Source organism: Enoplosus armatus, chromosome 2 (genome assembly GCF_043641665.1).
Source record: "Enoplosus armatus isolate fEnoArm2 chromosome 2, fEnoArm2.hap1, whole genome shotgun sequence".
NCBI lineage: Eukaryota > Metazoa > Chordata > Actinopteri > Centrarchiformes > Enoplosidae > Enoplosus > Enoplosus armatus.
Window position 1 is genome coordinate 3,740,177 of NC_092181.1, and position 20,899 is coordinate 3,761,075.

Sequence of the window (20,899 nt, forward strand, 5' to 3'; positions counted from 1 at the left end):
AGGCTTCAGATCAGTGGATTAAAGTGGATTTGTGTTCTTACACCTCCAGTGATTCAAACACCACAACTTGTCATGGGTCAAACATCGTCCCTCTTAGCATCTATAGCAGACACACTCACATACCACTACACAAATACACAAAAAGTGAGACCTGACACACTTCTGGAGTCTATTACATTTGTCTCTTAACCTCTGAAAAACAAACATTAACCCATAAGGGCCTCATGAGACATGCTGAACTTCACCCTGATAGGGGCAACAGCTTGTGCAGCATGGGAGGCATTCTTTCTCCCCTTGTGTCGTTATTTTTCACAGCCAACCTCCAAGGTCAGGACACCTAAAGCCCGGGTGGTCCGGGCACTTTGTCTGCTGAGCATGTGTGTCATCACCAGCCTCGAGCTAGAATATTTGTCGGCTGATAGCTTCAAAGAACAACGAGCCAGAGACGGCAGTCATATGCTGGATTCTCATGCCCGCACCGCAGCGCAGAAAGGCTGCGACTCACAGGTAACAACTCCAAAACCCAGCCCTATGAACTACAGATTAAAACCATAGAGAGGTTCAATAAATAAACTCTACTTTTAAGACTAATCAAAACACCTTTTTGTATGAAAAATGAAACAACAAAACTCCTACAGAGTTGTGACCCACATCACAACCATGCCGTGCAGCTCCGCTTGCCATGTTACGTGTAATTTGACAATCTGCAACAGCATCTATGTTGTCACCAGCAGTGGAGGGCATAGCTGGGCAAAGAGGCCCATGATTAATAGGAGATAAGAGCGGTATCTTTGCAAGTCACATGAAAACGAGCCTCGGGCGAGAGATATGAGACATGGCCAGAGTAACACTGCCAGAGCTCTCCATTCAATCAGTGAGGACGACAGACAGGGTCTTAGCGGGATCGGTGTAAAGTGCTGGGCCACTGCAGGAGGCTGGCAGGTGGGGTGGGCAAAACTATCCCTAAAACCAGGTGTTAAGAGGCCTCGCGTGGTAACCTTCTGCAGACTGCCAATGCATCAGTGTGATAGATGGAGAAGGGGTCGATGGCAGGGATACAAGGTGTTGAATTCAGAAGGGTCGGGGGGGGGGGGGCGGAGGGGGGAGTGATGTAACAGGCATAGAAAAGGATAGCTGACAAGTTTTGTGTGCTGCAGCTCATTCTGCTGAACCTCTCACAACCAACTGTGCGTTCTGTCCACCTTATTGACGTGCCAGACGCACCTTCATCCAGGCAAAATATGTTCCGCCTCGAGTGTGAATGCCACAACCGCAATCCTAAACAGTCAAAGATGTGCAAAGGACAAACTGTAAGATGTGAGAAACTAAAAGCATCACATCACAGTTTCTGACTATGAAAATGCTTCTCCATCATGGTGGAGATAACTTTTGGGAACAAACAGATCCTATGGGAGAGGAGTTATGTAACTTGATGTGTATTTATTATAATTTTTGTAATGAATTTACTGAAAATTAATGAAATTTACTGATACGTTAATTTGCACACATACAAACCAAACAATAACTGCCTATATATATTGAAAACTTAAGGCCTGTTGTTCACCTTATATTAGAGACTTCACTTGTGGTCTGCAGGCCTTTAATACTGTTCTCCTGCCAAAGTGGGCCACTGGTTGTGAAGGGGGGTGAAATGGGGGGCATACTGTGCTAGAGTAAAAAGCTTGGAGTGTCTTTGGGGCTCGTGACACAGTGGAGCAGCAACGTGGCCTTGGAGTCACACTGGATGAACCAGGCCTGTCAGTGCGGTGATGGATACCAGTGTGGGGGGGGGGGGTCACGCCATGCTCACTCGACTATAGGTCCTTCACATAAGTCTTCACACCTGATCAACGATACAACTATCACACAACAGCGAGTGGAGACAGCTGCACAAGCCCCATCCGATAAGAGAAGATGCAGACAAATGTCACCTTGATGTCGTGCTGTCCATTTAATATCATGGTTTAATTAAATATATCTCCAGGCACAGTGGTGTATTTTCAACTAAATGCTAACATGCTCACAATGGCAATGCTATCATGCTGATGTTTAGCAAATATAATGTTTACCATGTTCATCATCTTAGTTTAGCATGTTAACATTTGCTATTAGCAGTAAACACAAAGCACAGTTGAGGCTGATGGGAATGTCATTAGTTTTGCACGTATTTGGTCCTAAACCAAAGTATTGGAAAAATGTGAACTTTTACCTCATGGTAGCACAAACTGAAAAAATAAGGGATCACCAAAGTCATTAGCAATCATACTATGGGGACCGTGAATGTCATACAAAATTTTGTGCCAATCCATCCAGTAGATGTCGAGATATTTCACTAGATAAAGAAAAACACACAGAAAAAGTGTTAACATGCCATATTATTTGTCAATTTAATGTCGTGATTTCATTACATGCACCTGACGTTACCATAAAAATAAAATCCACACCCTAAAAACGTTTATACACACTGCTCCAGAAAACCAGTTTGCCAACTGATTTGTCAGAGTGAAATTGATTTGTTTCATGCACTTGTACAAATACATCTACATTTGCAGTGTAACCCCACTTAAAACTCCTTTGGTTTTGTATCCAGGTCTGTTTGTTGTAGCTCTATATTTTACATACTGCAAAAAAGATTATACATGCATTTGTCAAATATCTAAAACATGATCAAGGTTCCTTTACCACTATTGTGGTTGTGGTTATTTTCTGCATGTGTGTTTGTTAAAATCGGCATACGGTGATGAAAATGGTGCAACACACAGTTTTCCATCATGAAATGTAATTTTGTTCTGATGAACCTTCCTAAAAAGACTGACCTTGGTGTGTTTTTTCTTTCTCCAAAGTGATTGGTAGATGGCACTGTGTGACGGGCCATAAATCAGAGATTCCAGCTGAAGTGATGTCAGCCCCTTGCATCATGTGTTGTCGCTCCACACTGTGAAGACATGTGGACACGTGGTCACAGCTCCTCCAGGCCACACACCTCTCTATCACCCTAAACATTTATCATGCGTTTAGTAAGTCAGATGCCCACGAACGTGCACACATGCATTGCATATCTTTCAGCACAATTTTACATGCATTTACTTATATGGCACAAGCAAAATGCAAAGAGCAAAGTAAAAGCATGAACACATTTCCACTCTGTGTAACACAGTAGTCTAAAGCATACAGTGACATCACTCTGCAGGTATTTATATGTATAGACATACCACAGAACAGTAAAAATGTTTACTGTTTACTATTTATAGAGTTGCCTGTCTGAGTGTGGCTGTTTTTCAGCCCATGCTGCTGCATGTGAATGGTTGGCCTGGATAACCAGTATATGAAAAGCTTCACTGAGTCAGTTCAAGTTAATGGCCCCTCACTTCTGGGAACCCCTTGTTAAAGAGTCAAGGCAATGCATACTCTAATAAGCATGCACATGATTTGTACACAAAATTTATGGTGACATGACAGTTAGCATCTGTGTTAGCTTTATCACCCCAGGCAGTCAACTGGGCTGAGCTCATCAGACAAAACATAATAACGTTAGGTACCCAGCGTCCAGGTTGGAGCCATGCTCGGCCATATCATGCCAAGATACAAAGTGGGTCTTTCCCAAGGTTGATTTGGCAGCATAACAGGCTTTAAGTAATGAAATCCCTGGCAGAATAAACAGAGAAAGTCAATGTGGACATGAATTAGTAAAGATAATTTTTCTCTGTATTAAGGGAGGCTAGGACTTGGGGAATGCAAGCAGATGTAGACCAGTACCTCCAAGCAACAGTAAGACATTTTGGAAAATATACTTATTTGCTTTCTTGCCGAGAGTCAGATGAGAATATTGATACCACGCTCATGTTAGCTTAACATGAGCTTAGTTTGGTATAAAGACTGAAAACAGGGGGAAACAGCTAGCCTGACTCTGTCCAAAGGGAACAAAATTTGCCAAATTGCACTAAAGATCGCTATCAAGTTATCTCACGTTTGTTACAAAGACTCCAAGAAATCCATTTTTATGCTAAGCTGAGCTAACCGACTGCTGAAGTAGCTTCACATTTGGTGTGCAGACATGAGAGAGGTATCAGTCTTCTCATCTAACTCTCAGCAAGAGAGCAAATAAGTGTATTTCCAAAAATGTTGAACTATTGCTTTAAATCCTGGCAGACTGGGCAACAGCTTAAACCTTGATTTAACATTATGGTCTGACATTCAGAAAGCTGTTTATCACTCTGCAATGGGACAACGCATATAAGGCATATAGCTGGAATATGTTTTAATAGAAATAGAAGCACTCACCTTAAAACGCAGAAGGAAAATGAACAATACTATATCTTGTGTCACTGGGCCTTCAGTGTTTTCTTAAGTGTCCTGTTTTTGTTCTTCCAATCTGTCTGATTTGCCTGGACGTTTTTGAATTGGTAGTGCATATGTCAAATACTATGCTAGAGATAATGGCTTTGTCTTACAACTCACATCTGACTTCCCAAAAGGCAAGCTTATGTTTGTTTAGAGGATGATTCAGTGTATTCCTTCATTTTAAAGGGACTAATGTGAGATGAAATCCTTTTATATAAACAAAACCTTGACATTGACATTAATTGAATACTCTTGAAACAATATCTACTCAATGCTACAGATGGACCTCATGCTACCTATTAGTTACCATAAACCATAAAATTAGGCCTGCTGACTGACAGTCTGCTCATTTCCAAGCCAAGAAGCAATACATACAAATCTGTATCCGAAAGCTTTTATGACTTATAGGGATTTGTATTATTCGTGCTGCTCAAAATTTACAACCGCAATTATTCACGGGCAGCAAGACAGTCCCGGTTTAGTTTAGTTTTATTGCCCTTTTCAAATTCCTGTTGCCAAAATCTCAGTCAGTGTTTCAGCAGATTCCTTTGGACGTGATTCTGAGAAAAGAACCTAAACAATTCACATGAACTCCTGATGGCCATAGACGGACGCAGAAAGTAGTTTTCTCATTTAGTGAAATTAAAATTAAAAGTGATATACAAAACATTACATCTACAGTAAAAAGTTATGGCAGCCAATATAATGTAGAAGTTGATGGGTTATTAACATCCACGTTTTGAATGAGTCATCACTCCTGTTTTTATATACCAGTATTTTCGTCACCCAAAGTGATGCTACAGATGGAGCTGTACATTTGTTGCTTTATTTAAACAGTTGCATCTTGCTATAAATCTGTCAGCACTATTAATCTGGGCCAGAGATAAATGTATGATGATCTACCTTTGATTTGCAAAGCTGCCTCCTGTTGCTTATGCATAGTGGGTGACCTCCTATGACTGTTGAAGTGAGTTTTGTGCCTGTTTGTTCAAGTCATATCAAAACTAAAGGTAAGATAGTTAGAATGCTTTTGTGCTTTGTAAATGTAGAAAGGATTGCTGCAGCACACAGGGGGCATAGTAGGGACTCATTCTGATCAGCAACTGAGATATTGTCATTAAAAGATTCAGACATTCTTAGTACAAATAAAAGGGGTTATGTAATTACTAGATAAGGAGTAAGGTAGCCACTACCCTGAGGGAGCCCTCATAGAGTTGAACAGACTAATTCTGATTAGCTGATTAGCTGCAGAAATGCTAAGAGGAGAACTCTCTGAACTACATCAAAATACTCTGCATTTGATTTCAGGTTATTTTGTTATCTAATGCACTAAACAATTAGAGGACGGGTTGTTTAACGTGGCCTGCTGGATAGTAAAGAAGAGGCTATTTTTAAGGAATGGAGGCCATACGGCACATTAACCCCTGAGGTCAAGTCTGATATGCAAACCCACCCCAGCTAAAATAACTCCTCTGACCTCATGCTAGGCAAAATAGATCAGAGCCTGTGAACCTGGGTAACAGCTCACCTCCGTGAGACACTTCTAGTACAGATACTGACGTACAGACATGTGATGAGTAAAGACCTGAATATATCAGTTAATCTGACGGCTATTGTCTTCAACCACCTAATTGTTTGATCTATAATAATAGATTCGCAGTCACCAGATCTCAACCCTATTAAACACCAATGGGAGATTTTGAACTGTGTCTTCCACAGTTGCACAGACTTGTAGTTTGAGGCTGTGGCTAGGACACTATACATTATGTTGGTTTTTCCTTTGATGTGTCACCCATCTGTGTTCATATATATTCTATAGTACCCACCCTTACTGCCTGCTGGAGCCAAGAGACAAATTGCCCACGAAGGATTGCGTTTGAGTCCTATCAGCCCACGCCACTGGCCATAAATCACTGCTTCATCACGTCCCCAGTGCATGAAAAGGCTAAACCGTGGGTAAAAAGGCCTTGGGTCAGTACTCAATGTACAGTGAGGACAAACTGATATTGGCTGGGAGGGGAATGAACACTTTGCTCAACCTGCTGAAAGGCCTAATAGATTAGGGGCCCCTGGACAAGCCTCTTGTCAGTCCCTCTTTCTCAGTGACCTAATGTACCCAGAACAGCTGTGTGAGGGCGCTTAGCAGTTAGGCCAGGATGACAAGTCATTGCTCAGCTTGATATATGAACTATTACATGTGAAGCAGGAGAGTTTGTTAGAGGGTATGATGGCTGTGTATACTAGTAACAATATGTCCTCATTACATGTATTTTATGTTTTAGCAAGCATAAGATCTTTGTCTCTTGTCCATTGCTGCACTGGCAGGTACAAGATCACTCATATCTTGAGGAAGAAAACGGGCATTAAAAATATTCTCTGTTAGCTAATTAGAGTATTTCTTCTTTAAACTCCTGTTAGTTCATCGAATCGCTAAAGTACTCTTGACGAAAAAGAGGCGATTCATAGCATCGCAACAAAAACATGAGACAGGATTTACATTGACACAACATTGTAGAGATCTGCTATTTAATTCAGGAAGGGTTACCTCCACCTACTTCAACAGTCCATGTATTATACACTGTACAAAGCAGTCAAATGTAGGTTCATGTAGATAACTGTGAATGTTTGTATACAATACGTTTAATCTTGTAACAGTACAACAATGTGTTGCATCACAAGGTGCTTCATTTACACTGGAGCAGATCTTGAACTGACATTCAAGTTCAAGTTAATTTCTTTATACAAACCGAGTCAGCATATCAAAACAAACATTGGTGGAAATTTGTAATTATTCTTAATACGTCAGACACGTTGAGAAACATATATTGCAGCTTTGCAGCCTAGCTGTATTGCATTTTTTAGCAGCCAGTATCCAGGTACCTAAAACAAAGAACAAATAAAACATACTTAGATTTTAGTACTTTAAACGACATTCATTAATAACTGCAAAGACAACTAAATACTTATTGATATTTATGTGTTTTCTTCTTATTTTTGTGTACTTTGTACAAGGAGACCTTTGATCAGGTTTTAGTGAAATCAAAGTATCGATTGTGCAGTGAAACATACGTAACAAAATATTTTAAGATGATAAAATATACTTACTGTTTCAGCATCGTGCTCCAGTCCCGTATCATGATGTTCCATCTCATCATCTCTGAATTCCTTTATAACCTATTAAAATACAAGATCATTCGTGAAGTTATTGAGATTTCACGGCATCAGTAGACAAATGCCTCAAGCTATTCTGACAGGACTGACCATAAAAGACCAGGCAACAACAACGTTCATGTTGTTCTTCTTAGGGCATCTCTCCACCTTTTAAATTGTGAATGTTGCTCAAAACTGCTGGTTACACTGAAACAATTTTCACTATTTCCATTCAAATAAACTGCATGAATCAACCCTGAAGCCCAAATATTTTATGTAATAGGACCAGGCAAAATAACAGATGAAATCACTCTTAAAAGACCCTCTTTGAAGGAGGTCTATCTTTCATGTGTTGAGTGCTGGACCAGCTCCGTGAAAATAAATGGAAAATATAAACATGACACTGTTTAAAAGGCAGCAGGTTTGTCTGGGCAGCCTGCACGAGCTGCAACAATCAAAGCTAAAGCTTCTTTATGGTACAGTGCTTCTCATCAATTTGCCTGTGCAAATACAGTAATCTGGATTTGGTCTGGAGAACAGGTCATCCCTTTGAATACACAATCTCAATAACCACTAAGCCATACTTTCAACTATCCTATTTATGTATTCCCTAAAAGATAATGTTTTACTTTTACATACATTTTTACTGCTCCGTCCAATACCATGAGTAAAAAAATCCACAATAACACACCTTAACGTCCTTTATGTATCACCACAAAAAGATCTTTGCCAATGGAAGTGACAGAGAAAACTATGGCTGACTCACTTGTAACAGTTCAGTGTATCTCTCAGGGTCCCTCTCCATCAGAGCTCTTATCTGGCTGTTGTAGTGTTCTGAAATACTCTCCTCCACCGCCACAGTGCAGGCCATGGCCCCCTCTTTTCCCAGCAGTGCGGTGGACGCACCTGGAGTCGATTTAAAGCAAAAGAAATACACAGTTCAGACACCTGACTACATGTTGCCATGAAACTGTAGCAGACTAACTAGAGAAATGTGGTGCAAGCTCAGCAACCTGTAATAACATGTTTCAGCTTGTCAATACTCACATCAAGTTCAAGTAGTAGTGGTTAGGGTTTTAGCATTCTCCCACAGCAGATACAACTTTAACTGTATACACCAAATGAAGTACGATAATAACCCAAACCAAACAAAGCCACATTACAAGGAATCACAATGCAAAACTGTGTCAAAAACCAAACCTGAATTTAAGTAGGTTATCTTCTAATTTAAGACTTAGACTAAGACTTTATTAATCCCACAGCGGGGAAATTTACAAGTCACAGCAGCAAAGACAGAAAGGTGCAGAAACACACAGCAGACAAGCACTGTGTCGATAAGAATTAGAAGTATTTTTTTAAAAAGAAAAACAATATACTAATGAACTCTGCTGTTTGCTTATGGGCTGTACCGACCTAATACAAACCCAGCGATGTTCCAGAGGGGTAACAGTGCGGTGGGACGAACTCTGTTCTCAGCCAGAATTTCACTAAACTTCTCAAGGTGTTTCTTTTCTTGATCCCACATTTCCTAGAGAAAAACGAACATGATAATGTCAAACATTACGCAGTTTCATGCTGAACACACACTTACATGTTTTCCACTTTTGAATATAAGTGAAAATACACCCAACCAGATTCACCCAATTGCCCAAATTAAATTCTAGTGTCAAATCAGGGACAAGGGACAAATTGGAAGTTAAGGGTGAATTTCATATTTCTACTAAAGAGAAACTCCTCCTGAAGAAGATAAGCCTAATCCATTAGGATTCCTTGAGTAGAAAGAATCCCAAACCAGCCTCACTGGTCCTTTTCAAATATTTTGACATTTGGAGCCATCAGTGTGAACTGCTGTCTAGTGCAGGCTGAAGAATAGTGACGCATGTTACAAATCAAGAGGACATTGTTGCCGGTGGACAGTACTTCAGACATCTGTCCATACCTGGATGAGAGGTCCAGTCCTAGACCGACCCAACACTGCCATCTGGCCGGCGTAGATGCGGTTGGCCCCGTATTCGCCCGCATGGTCCACGCGCAGCATTCGGTCCAACATCTCCTTCTCCTCACTGTCGCGCGGGGGCGGGATCACACCGTAAGCACGCGAGCTCAGCTGCAGGGGGGCTGTTGCGTGCAGTCAATATTACAACACGATAACAAACACGTAACGACAACTGAAGCCATAAAAGTCTTGAGCTCAAACACTTTCAACCCTGTGTCAGATTTCATGCTCAGATGTTATTCGCTTTAAAACAATGTCACGAGTGTTTGGAGAACATTTTCGGGATGGAAATGTACTGTAGCTACATAGCTAGTGATTCAAGTTTTCAAGTTTCTTATTATACAACAAAACAAAACCTCAAAGACTGGAACAACTATCAGTTAGCTAACAAGTCTGTTATGAAACATTATGTCCAGTGACGTTAAAGCTCCTGGGACTCGTGACTTAACGCATGCTATAATAACAACGGGAAGAGCAGTAGTTATGACAAAAACATATTACACGACGTTATAGCAACACATAAATCCCCACCATATTAGACAAGTGTTTTTAGCATCTCTAGCACGTTAGCTCAGAGCTGTCGTTCCTGAAGTAAACCATGGAGCTACCGCTTACCTCTGCACTTTAAACACTGGCGACTCATCGCTGGACCGACAACATGAGACCAGCCATAAGAAGCTGTACGTGCGGCTCTTTGCATGGCTGTCGGTCGATGGTTTAGCTACCTGCGTTATCAAACAAACGTGGAAAAAGGTGTGCAAACTGTCATTGAAAATGTCAGGAGGTGGACGCGGCGCAGACGTATGACGTAACCGCGTCACGTCTTGCACAACACTGCACACCCTCCCTCATACAAAATTATAGTGCATTGATTCTTGTTCAGGCAATAAACGTGTGTGTTAGAAGGTCCCAAAAATATTTCTGATATGCAGAACTGTGCAAAAAATTATATGTTTCCTAATAATCACCAATTTACTATAATGAGCAATCCAAATACTGTCACCACATACAGTATGAGCCTCAGGTACATACATATATGATGACAGCGGGAGGGATTTAAGTCTGTTAAACAGAAATGTCTCAGGAGACACTTATTGATGAAGTTCTTTTGACAGTGAAATATTTTGTTGTTGTTTTTTGAGATGTTACATCCAAATGTGTTGACATGAATGGAGGGCCTACAGCTGTGAATAAATAAATGTCCCTATAGACCAGTAAATAGTAAAATCACCACATCTGCTGTCATGCTGTGGCAGTTAATTCATTTTTCACATTTTGTCGGCCTGTGCAGCTCCAGGGTTTGTCACTAGATGGCAGTATGTTATATATAATGTATATATAATATGTATAAGTAACAGGTCAATAATGAATCAGTAGGCCTGAAATATTTATCATGAAGATCAATGCAGTCCATGTTTAAAAGTTATGGGGTCAGTAAGTGAAGTAGAATAGGGATACATTTGACCTTTAAGCATTGTTTTCTTTTAATATGGACGAATGAATCAGAAGGGCCCGGAGGGATCTACAATATAATCATCCATCTAGTCTCTACAGCTGCTTATTGCTGTGCAGAGTCAGCATACTGGACAGGTCACTAGTCCACCACAAGGCTATAACACAACACAAACAAATCCACACTTAACAGGCAATTTAGAGTTCACACAGTTCATCTGGCCCACGTATCTTTGGCCTGTGGGAGGAAACCACGCATTTAAAAGAATAAAGTAAACACAGAAAATTACCTTTTGGCCAGACACTCTCTGCTTTTCTGTGTCAAACAAATCACAAGTGCATCTTTTGTTTAGGTTTGTTATGTAAGATTAAACCTAACAATAAGGCAATTAAGCAAAGAAAAGGAGGGAGTCTGTTGAGCAATCCCAATCATTGTTGGTGGTCTACAGATGGCAGTGTTGCACAGATAAAGGCCTTCTGAGTTTTACCTTGTAAACTCCAGTTGGTCCCAGTTTTCATCACCATTTCAGTTTCAGTCAACGTGTGCCACTGTAGTGTGGCCATCCAAACACAGACAGGACAATTAGATTTAACCTCAAATGCAAAAAGAACCAAAATAACAAAATATGTGAAAATGAAATATTTCAGAGCTTCTGCATTATCTATTACTATCATTTACTTTCTTTATATTAGTCAGCATTATTTAGTAATGCCTGCATGTCTTTAAAGAGACGAAAAAAACACGAGACTTCCCGCAGAGCACATAAAATGGTGCTGGGACGCAGGAATCTGTGGAATGATGGGGTAGACTGCTGCAGAGCTGTGATGGTCATGAGTAAACAAGGCCAGGACAGTGAATGGAGGGGTGTGTCGGTTTTGTCTTTGTGTGTGTTTATGTGTTTGTGGTGAGACACCGGTTATGTGTTTCCCTATCTGTCTGTCTGTCTGACTGTGTGTGGCTGCACATCGGTACGCGTGGGTTGCCTTTGTTTTCCTTGTGTGAGTGTGTCTGTGTGTGTGTGTGTGTGGGTCACAGGTGTAGGCGAGGCTGGGTTAACGACGGGGCAACAGCCCCCAAAAGCTCTGGGTTCACAGCGTGTCATTTGGTTTTTGGTAATTGCTAATTTGTTTGGGAATTTGCACCACTGAAGCACAAGTGGGTCCTGAATTATTAGCTAATGTTGTGGCTGTGTCTTGTAAAGGTGCCCTTTTACCCAATCTAGTTTTAAAGCCTGTTATCATTTGACATTTAATCAAATTATTTCAAATTATCACACAGAAAACCTGGGGCCATGTAGTATTATTCCAACATAGGAATAGTGGTTGTTTTCTGGGTCTCTTGGTTAATAATGAAGCTGCCATTTTTAGTCTGCTGTGGGCACTGATGGAGGCGGAAGAGTAGATACACAGTTCACAATGGGGAGAGGTGGGGGGTCAATGGGGGCCTAACAGTAAATTTAACAGGTTAATCCCGGCATGGGTGTGAGGAGTCAGGGGATGAATGCCTGAACATCTCTTGATTCACTATGACGTCTGGTCCAGTGGAGCTTGAGACTGGGGCTCGATGTCTGTGGACAGGCTGGAGTGTGTCTGGCACACTCAGGGCACATGGTTGGAGGATTTGTGGGGAGAAAACTGAGCCTTTCAACACAAGTGGTTTTCAGAAAGGCTTTGCAGATCTGTCAGACAGGTGTAACGTCTATCCCTAAAGAGCAAACACTCGCTTTCAGATTACTGTATAACGGATATACGAAGTAATCAACAGTTGGGTCTAAAATTTGGCAGCGCAACTGAAGGAAGGAAAGACCAAAAGAGAGTGCATGTTTTCTTGCTCTCAAGTGTGTTGTGGCTGATGAGCGGATTGAAGCGCAAACCACAGGGCTGGAGAAAGAGTGAGACTGGCATATGTACGTGTCTGCGTACCTGTATGTATGTGTGTCAGACTGTGTTTGTGTAATGTTTGCATGGCATCCAGGGACGTGTGTGAGTCTGCACACCCTTGCTCCGAGGCTCTGGTCAGACAGCGCATAGCTGTGGTGGGACCCAGGCTAAGAGCCTCTAGACTACAGTGAGTCAACAATGTCTGCTCTCGCTGAGAGGAGACATGATAGGTCTTGTCTCGTTTGGTCCCTGACTGGTGTGGTGGGACACCCGAAGCTCGTGTGTGGGTGTGTGTATGTGGCGTGCATGATTTTAAGTAAAATTAGTTATTTACCCAGATGTAGAATACATGACAGCAACATGCGTCAGTGTCTGCACTTACGCACATAATATTGTTCTTGACAAACCTCTCCTAAAATACATTTTAAAAAACAAGAATGAATTTGGTTAAAAACTTTATGAGCGGGGCCAGCCTGAGCCTTTTTGAGGCCCGGATGATATTTGGCTTCGGGGTCAACATCTCCATCGCCTCAAACTGGAAACTTTCAAAACATCTCTGTGGCATTGGTCTGGTGTGTGAGTGTGTATTGGAGGGCATTTCTCTCACACAGCTATGTAAAGCCCTACAGTGAAGAAAGCAATGACTATTTCAATTGTCATGGGGGATAAAACTGTTTTTAAAAGGCCCAGGGTGAAAATAACGTGAATTGTCCTTTAAGGTGGTTCTTCAGCAATTTAGCATAATAAAGTTAGGGGACCCGCAAGAGAGACTGATTACGACAAGAATGTTCAAATTTGAAGGAGCAGGGGTGAAGATGTCCTGACTTTAATCCCCAGTGTGGGTCAAGCTCCAAAGATTATGGATCCTACATTTCCCATGATGCAACATGATAGCATCTTTCATGAAACCCTCCCTGTATGGTAAATGCCCACTTCTTTCAAGTTTGTAAGGCAGGGTTTCTGTTTTTGTAGTCTCTCTGCTGAAACTGAAATAACATCATCAGGGTTATTTTTTTCAGACTTTGAAGCAGTGCCTATGTACAAATGTTTTCACAGCTGGATCAAAATAAGGTCAAATGTTATAATTATTAAACACTTGAGTGGGATTCATTATACGCTGGAGGAAGAAACACACTGTACTTTATTTTCTATACTTGTATGTGTCTTACAAAACAGCGTTTACTAAATTGTCCTTTTGAATTTTGAACTCAAAGAATATGTCATGTCTCTTAGTGGCGTTTCCCCTCCTACTCAAGAAGGGCTTGAAGAAAAGCTTTATGTTTATATTTATATATACTTAAAAATGCATAACCACACCGTGCCAGTCCAGACTTCAAGATGAAAAGAAAGCACGTGCACACAGTTTTAGATCTTACTGGAGTTGTTAGTTTCCCTGCATGCCTGTGGAGTTGACTAGTGCCTTTACAAGCTGACAATGATGCAGGCTTTAAAAGACTAGGGAAAAAAAGACCCCTCAAGCTAGAGACCCTGTAGCGGTTCTTGTTCACTTATGCAATGTGCCAGCCCTGTCCGTGTGTACACTTAAATGCTCGATTCATAAATATTCTATATCCTCCTATTTCAGTTGAGGGACACAGTTGGAGGTTGGCTTCTATCCCAGGGCAAACATATTCACTCTCACACCTAAGGAAAAGGCTGTGAGACACTGGAGCACTGGGAAATGCACCAGAACACGGGAGGAACAGTGAGCCGTTCGGATGGTGGCCTTTGAGCTGTGTTTAAGGCCTCGCTCCTTTCTGTGTGGATTTTGCAATAGATGAAAACAAAAACATGTTAAAAACACACACAGTCCAGGACCCAGACTTCTTGCAGTGAGGTGACAGTGGCAATTATTGTTATTGTGATTAGCAGCTACTCATTATTCATTACTGATTCTCACGCCAAAATAAGTATGCAAGATGATATCATCATCCTCTTTATTATGTTTCCTGGTAAAATTGTTTTTTTTTGTTTAACCCTCTTCATTTGAAGGCTCAAAGTTCAAGATCAGCAACAGGAAAGTGGCCTTAGACGGCCTATAGAGTTCGGGTTGAAGTGCAACCAGAGTTGCATGTCACTTTGGCTTTATTTACAACCTTGGAGGAGCGTTGTTGATATTCACAAATATTGGTCAGGCTGCCCCTGACAATATAAATTCTTTAACTGCACGGTATTCCCCTTGAAAACAACAGCTATTCGTCCCAAATTGTTACAAAACTAGGTTGAGAAAGAAATTAAAGTTATGCAACATTGTTTAAAAAAGCCAAACATTTTATGGTTTGGTGGTATCCCTCTGGAAAAGGCAAGATGTCTCGTAAAACAGTACCAAAAAAGACGTTCATTTTCTGATTTAAATTCACAAAGTCTCCTAAAAGCCACCACCTAACCCTTTTTATAGATGACTGCATAAGATTAAAACCAGAGGATGAGTGATTTCTCTTCCATTATTGAATTGTTTACACTCGAAAATCTATCTTGTGCACCGTACAGTCCCAGTTAAATCAGTCTCTAAACCGCCTGTTTTCATGGACACTGGAGAGTGTATTTAGCTTCGTCTGGTACAAGTTAAATGGCCCTTGTCTGTCTGGCACTATTCCTTCCAGTGATATTTTTTTACACCAAAGGGATGGGAGATAATGTTTAAATCTGTTCTTTATTGGTGGGGAAGTGAAAAGTCATGCGTGTTCAGGCAATCCTTGTCAAGACACTTCAGAAATTTCTGAATGAACCAGTGGGATAATAACCACCATTTCAGATAGGAAGCCAATAGAGAGAACACATTCATGGCCACCTGACACAAGACTGTTTAAAGGAAGCATGTAAACAAGCTTGGGAAAATGAGTCAAAAGTACAGCCTAGTCAACAGGAATTAGACGTACCTCAATGGCAAGCTCAGGCACATCAGCTAGTTTATCTAAAGAAGGTGTGCTCAGAGAATTAAACAAGAATGGTGATCAACCTGAGGAGAAGCTGTGTTCGCTTCTGAACAAAAGGGCCATTGCTTAGTATAGAGTCATCCCAGCTTTCACATTTACAGCGATTTTCAAACACAGAGGCAGATATGTTTGGGGAAACAATCCGTTTCAAGGGTGTGATGGGAAGCCAGGCCGCCCTTCATTTATGAAACCTGTCATTTAACCAGCATTTCCTGTTCGCCACAGGATGTGGCTCTCCTTGCTCTGCCATCCCGGGCCTTTGCTGTCCTATATGGTTTTCCGGAAGTCATGTTTGTGCTCTCTGATTTACAGAGTGCAAACTGTGGGTTACCAGCGTGTGAGTACATACTGCAGTGCAAATGGTTATGTAATAGGAAGTTGAGTGATGAGTGCTACTGTTGAGTTTTGGACATGGCATGTGGGCAGAAGCATGATTTACTGTATGTGTATGGAGCTCATTTTCCAGCATTTTTATGGCTGAATTTAAATAAAGGAAGATAGTGAAGGATAGTATGAATGATGTCATGTACTTTAGTTGGTTTTTAGGTTGGGGGTCCAAGTTCAAGCACAAATATGAAAACAATAAGTATATTTCAGGGTCAGTTTGCTGCTGGGATGGTGACCAGCAAGCACATGTTGACGTTCTTTGTTGCTGTTATTGTGAAACAGCCATGACTCAAATGAGTGCTAAACAGCTGGCAGCAATCCAAAAGACATAAAATAAGAAGCGAAATGGACCCAAATTTAAGGCTGTGGCTAAATTCTGTGGTAGTCAGAACACAGAAATGTGATTTTATAACAACAGCAGAAAATCTGCTGGTCATACTTCATCATTTTACCACATTGTGCTCATCCCATTTGTTTTCCACCCTGAGAAAGACAATGTTTTTACAGCGCGCAGGGAGTGGATGATTCCCTAATAAATGTCACAACCACAATCTTGGCCTCCCCCTCAGTTTTTCTTGGTGATATTTTTAGAGGGGCTCGGTCCACAATCCTCAAGGGAAAAGGCGAGGGATTGTTTTTGTTGATGCTCGTCTTACCACTTCAGTGTGGTGACTCGTGATGAGCTGGTGCCTCTTTACGTCACAAGAGGCCAGAGTGAGTGGGAGTCAGGCTCCAGGCACTATTAAGGGGGGAGCCAGTCACCCAGGTTATTGGGCAACTAGTGACGGGGGACCGTCCCGTGGATTTCCACTTGCTGCTATTTTGGGGTAGCAGCAGGTCTGTTTTGAGTTTAGAGAGAAGCCACAATATCCTATTAAGCATTGTTAAAGTAATTGGGCCGTGTTTATTCAGAGGGCCTGCCTGGTTAAACTGAGGCTCCTGAGTCTCTGCAGATGCTACGCAAGACAAATCAAGGCTGTGGATGGATGGATGGATGGATGGATGGATGGATGGAAGGATGGATGGATGGATTTCAGAAAAAAACAAACAGGAGCGACTGTAAGTTAAAATGTATTATTAGGTTGCATTAATGTACACCAGTTGTGTACTTTACACAACTTCATATGTTTATATTTCAAGGCAAAAAATGTTTTTCATCTGTAGTTCCAGAATTGCACCGGAAATGAAGCAGTATGAGAGTTAACCTCTGATTCCTTGCCTGCAGCTGCAAGAGTCCAGCCATGCTGTGGCCTCCTGGCTCACATCCAGCGTCTCCACTTTGTTTAGAGGCTGTCTAAGCCTGGGTGGACTGTGGCTGGGTCAGCTGTGAGGCACAGGCAGGTCAGACCCAACCAAAACTCACCGCTGGTTGACACATAAAGCACAGCTACCCAGTGGCTTGAATTTAGTCCTAAAAAAAAATAGGCCCTCCAAATTATTCTGAAAGAGTGTGCAAGTTTTGATGCGTCACCTATTTTGATTCAATTGGCAAAGTAAATGCTGGTGAAAATAGAATAAAAGCAATCCGTCACATTCCTGCACAATTAATATGTTGATTCCATGTGAGGTGTGTCTGACATTTTAATATTTTGACATTATTTGAGGGGTTTATCACTGGAGACCTGGAAAACATGGCTGCCTTCCTACTGTAATAGAGATGATTAGTCATTACATGTAGAAATAAATAGCTCCTGTCAGTTTTTAGGAAGCTTCACGTGATTTATTTTCAACTAGCAGAGCCATTATACTGACAAAACAGATGACTTTTGGTCAATAGAAGGAAATACATCAGATAAGCTTCAGTCTCTCATCATCATCGTGCACCTCTGTAGACTTTGTCTTTGCTGTATAGGAGGAAATAGATACGACCTTTAGAACTACAAAAACTGAATGAACTCATCACCAGATTTCTTGAACTCAGACTTAGGGAAACACATGACACAGGGTGATGATGGACTCCAAATGGCAGATGTATTGCCAAACAGGTCTGGGAATCTATGATGAAACTCAAGAAGAAGTGGAAAACACACATTATTTTTGGGGAACATTCATAATTTCAGTGATGACTGTTTCTTTGCATTTCCTCTTCTTGACAGTGATAACGTCACAAGAAGTCATTATACTTGTAACCAAGCAACCAACACATTTCATGCTTATATTTTTATACAAACACAATATATTTTCACCCAATAATCTTAGAGACCTAATTTAACTCTTTTGTTATCATTCAAGAGTTATTTGTTTGTTGAGAGGAAACTATATGCACCTTCCGATTGGTGAGTTTTTAACATATATGCACATATAAACAAGTACAATAAATGAAAAAATATAACTGACATTGCATTGGTTATTTACATTGTTTGTTTGAAAGAGGGTGCTCCAAACCAATCCTGAGCCACCTCTGCCATTCCTCCGGCTGGCTGTCGTCCCGCGTGGTTTTCCTCTGACGGGTAATCACAGCTCAGTCTCATTCAGACACCTTCTGGTTCCAGGGCAGTTGAGAAAATGATGCTAAGCCATCTGCTGTCTGAGGAGAAAAAGAGCATCTTTACTGTGTCTGAGGTTTGGAGATGTCAGGTTGAGATTAGAGGCACCAAAAAAAAACAAAAAAACAAAAAAAACGGGCCCAGCAATTACCTTACTAATTCTAAATTGGTTATGCAATCGAAGTGCCTCATGTTGCGTGGGGCAACTAAAATACAGAGTAAACATCATTTACCCTGAGAAGAAGAGAAGAAGGCGAAGGCCAGATCTGTTGAGACTCGTCGTCCATGTAGCATTATAGAAACAAAGAAAGTTCAACATTTTGGGAAATACACTTATTTTCTCTTTTGCCCGGGAGTTAGTAGAGAAGATCAAGACCATTCTCATGTCTGTCCAATAAACATACATCTACAGCCTGTTAGCTTAGCTTAGCATAAAGACCGGCTATTAATGAAGAAGACCCATAAAGCCTTGTTAAAATATTTGCTCAAATATTTTCCTCTCGCACAGATACTTCTTTGCCTCAGGTTGTGCCACCCTGGGTGAATTTAGTGCCCATCCCATCATTCCATTGACTTTGTATGCAGTCGCGCCTCCTGTAAAATTTGTCTCACGTTCTGTTATATATTCTCCTCTAAATTTCAGCAAGAAAGCAAAATACACTTATTTGTGTGTCGAACCATTTCTTTAACATTATGTGAGTAATCAAGCTGAATATTTGGACTTCTTATGAATGACTCCTCAGCAGGTGCCAGGGCAGCAGGGTGATAAATACCTTTGGGCTCATGTCACTCACAGAGGCATGTGAGACAGGTCTGGAGTCTACAGACTGAGGAAACAGGTCTGACACAGACAGATAGTACTCGCACAGTACCTTCCCCATCATATCAAGTAGATGCACATCACAGCAGTCCTGCTGACAGACAGGAAGCAGGTCAGAGTCAAAGGTCAGTCTCAACTACGGAGCGAAGCAGTGACAACAGATTGAGATGGCACTGTGAGGGGAAAAAAGCGGGAGGGAGAGAAGCGGAAGACAGAGCCAAGTTATAATTGCTTGCGTAGGCTGACACCTCTGAATTTACAGGCTGCACTGGAGCTGCGCCACTCATTTAAGATGCTTATTTAAGAGCTGAGAGAGAGAAAAAAAAAGACACAGCAGATATTTTGTTCACTTGTTTCTTAATCTGTTTTAGGCCCCTCCCTTTGCTTTGCTGTTGCTAAATTTGTCCAACCAAATGTAAGAAGCCAAAATGACACCATTATTTTGACTAGACTGTTTTTCCTCCCGGGGAGAGAGTCCAGAGGAAGTGTAGGTGACCTAGACTGGTTAACCACCGCTTCACCACGGGTTGGCTGGGGCACTGCCACCCCCACAGCTGCCCTCTGCATCCACCGCCTGCCAGGTCCACATTACTACTACTACACGCCATGACCACAAGTGGCCTCGCTCCAGTGCCAGCCTCCCCCATCAGGTCCTTGCTGGGTGCCTTCTTTCTCCCCATTGGTGTAAACAGTCTACCGTCTGGCCATCGGCTGACACGGAGCTCATTTGGGTCGTATTCGCAGGCCAAGCGCGTGTATGTTTGTGTATGTTAGCCCGTCTTGGCCTTGTACCAGCAGTTTGCACAGCTCTTGCTCTTCATGTCGTGTGCACGACTCTGCATGTGTATATGTTGTTTTTTTGCTACTTTTTCTCCATGAATTACAACACCTCCAACCTCAAGCTCCTGTCTGGGACCCATCAGCTGAAGGGTCTTGGCTCAGAAGCTGAAATGAAGTTTATTCTAGACGCAACAGGGGAGATATTAAAATCTCTCCTCCGAAAACCCATGCAATATACATATATATGCACATTTACTAACAACCTTTATGGACAACATTTCCAAACACATTTCAAGACAGCACGTGTAGACTTGGTCCTGGTCCTGGGGAGACCACAGCACACAGGGCCCCTTTCGAGAAAAATTCTCACACACCCCTAAAAATGTCCCCCTGCAGCCAAGCGCCAGATGTTGTCTGTCTACTGTTGATTAGAAAATGCAAACACACCCAGCCACAGAGATTCAAGCATGTCAGCTACGTGAGTAAAAACAGAATGGTAAGTCTCTTTCTCTCCCAGTGTTTGGGCCCCGGGTATTATTTGGGACAAAAAGGTGTACTGTAAACACTGTGCTACAGTCACACACACATACACACACCGCCCACCGCACTGGTTGTGGTACACTGCCTGAGGTGTTTCAGACCATTTCTTGGTGGTAGCAACACTCCACTC

At 41.7% G+C, this 20,899-nt stretch overlaps 1 protein-coding gene across 2 annotated transcripts; it reads right to left on the reverse strand.

Moving 5' to 3' along the window:
- Window positions 1-6,850: 6,850 nt before the first annotated feature.
- On the reverse strand, window positions 6,851-10,251 carry coq7 (coenzyme Q7 homolog, ubiquinone (yeast)). 2 transcript variants are annotated; one of them, XR_011598842.1, is made up of 7 exons: window positions 10,103-10,251; window positions 9,431-9,609; window positions 8,905-9,019; window positions 8,258-8,397; window positions 7,447-7,515; window positions 7,057-7,221; window positions 6,851-7,023 (listed from the first exon to the last, which is right to left on the reverse strand). XR_011598842.1 is itself a non-coding variant. In XM_070922930.1 (6 exons), exons 1-6 carry the CDS (start codon window positions 10,185-10,187, stop codon window positions 7,144-7,146), a joined length of 666 nt encoding a protein of 221 aa, XP_070779031.1. In that variant the 5' UTR covers window positions 10,188-10,251; the 3' UTR covers window positions 6,851-7,143. The 2 variants fall into 2 exon arrangements, 1 of the variants encoding a protein (XP_070779031.1); XM_070922930.1 differs by having other exon boundaries at window positions 6,851-7,221.
- Window positions 10,252-20,899: the final 10,648 nt, after the last annotated feature.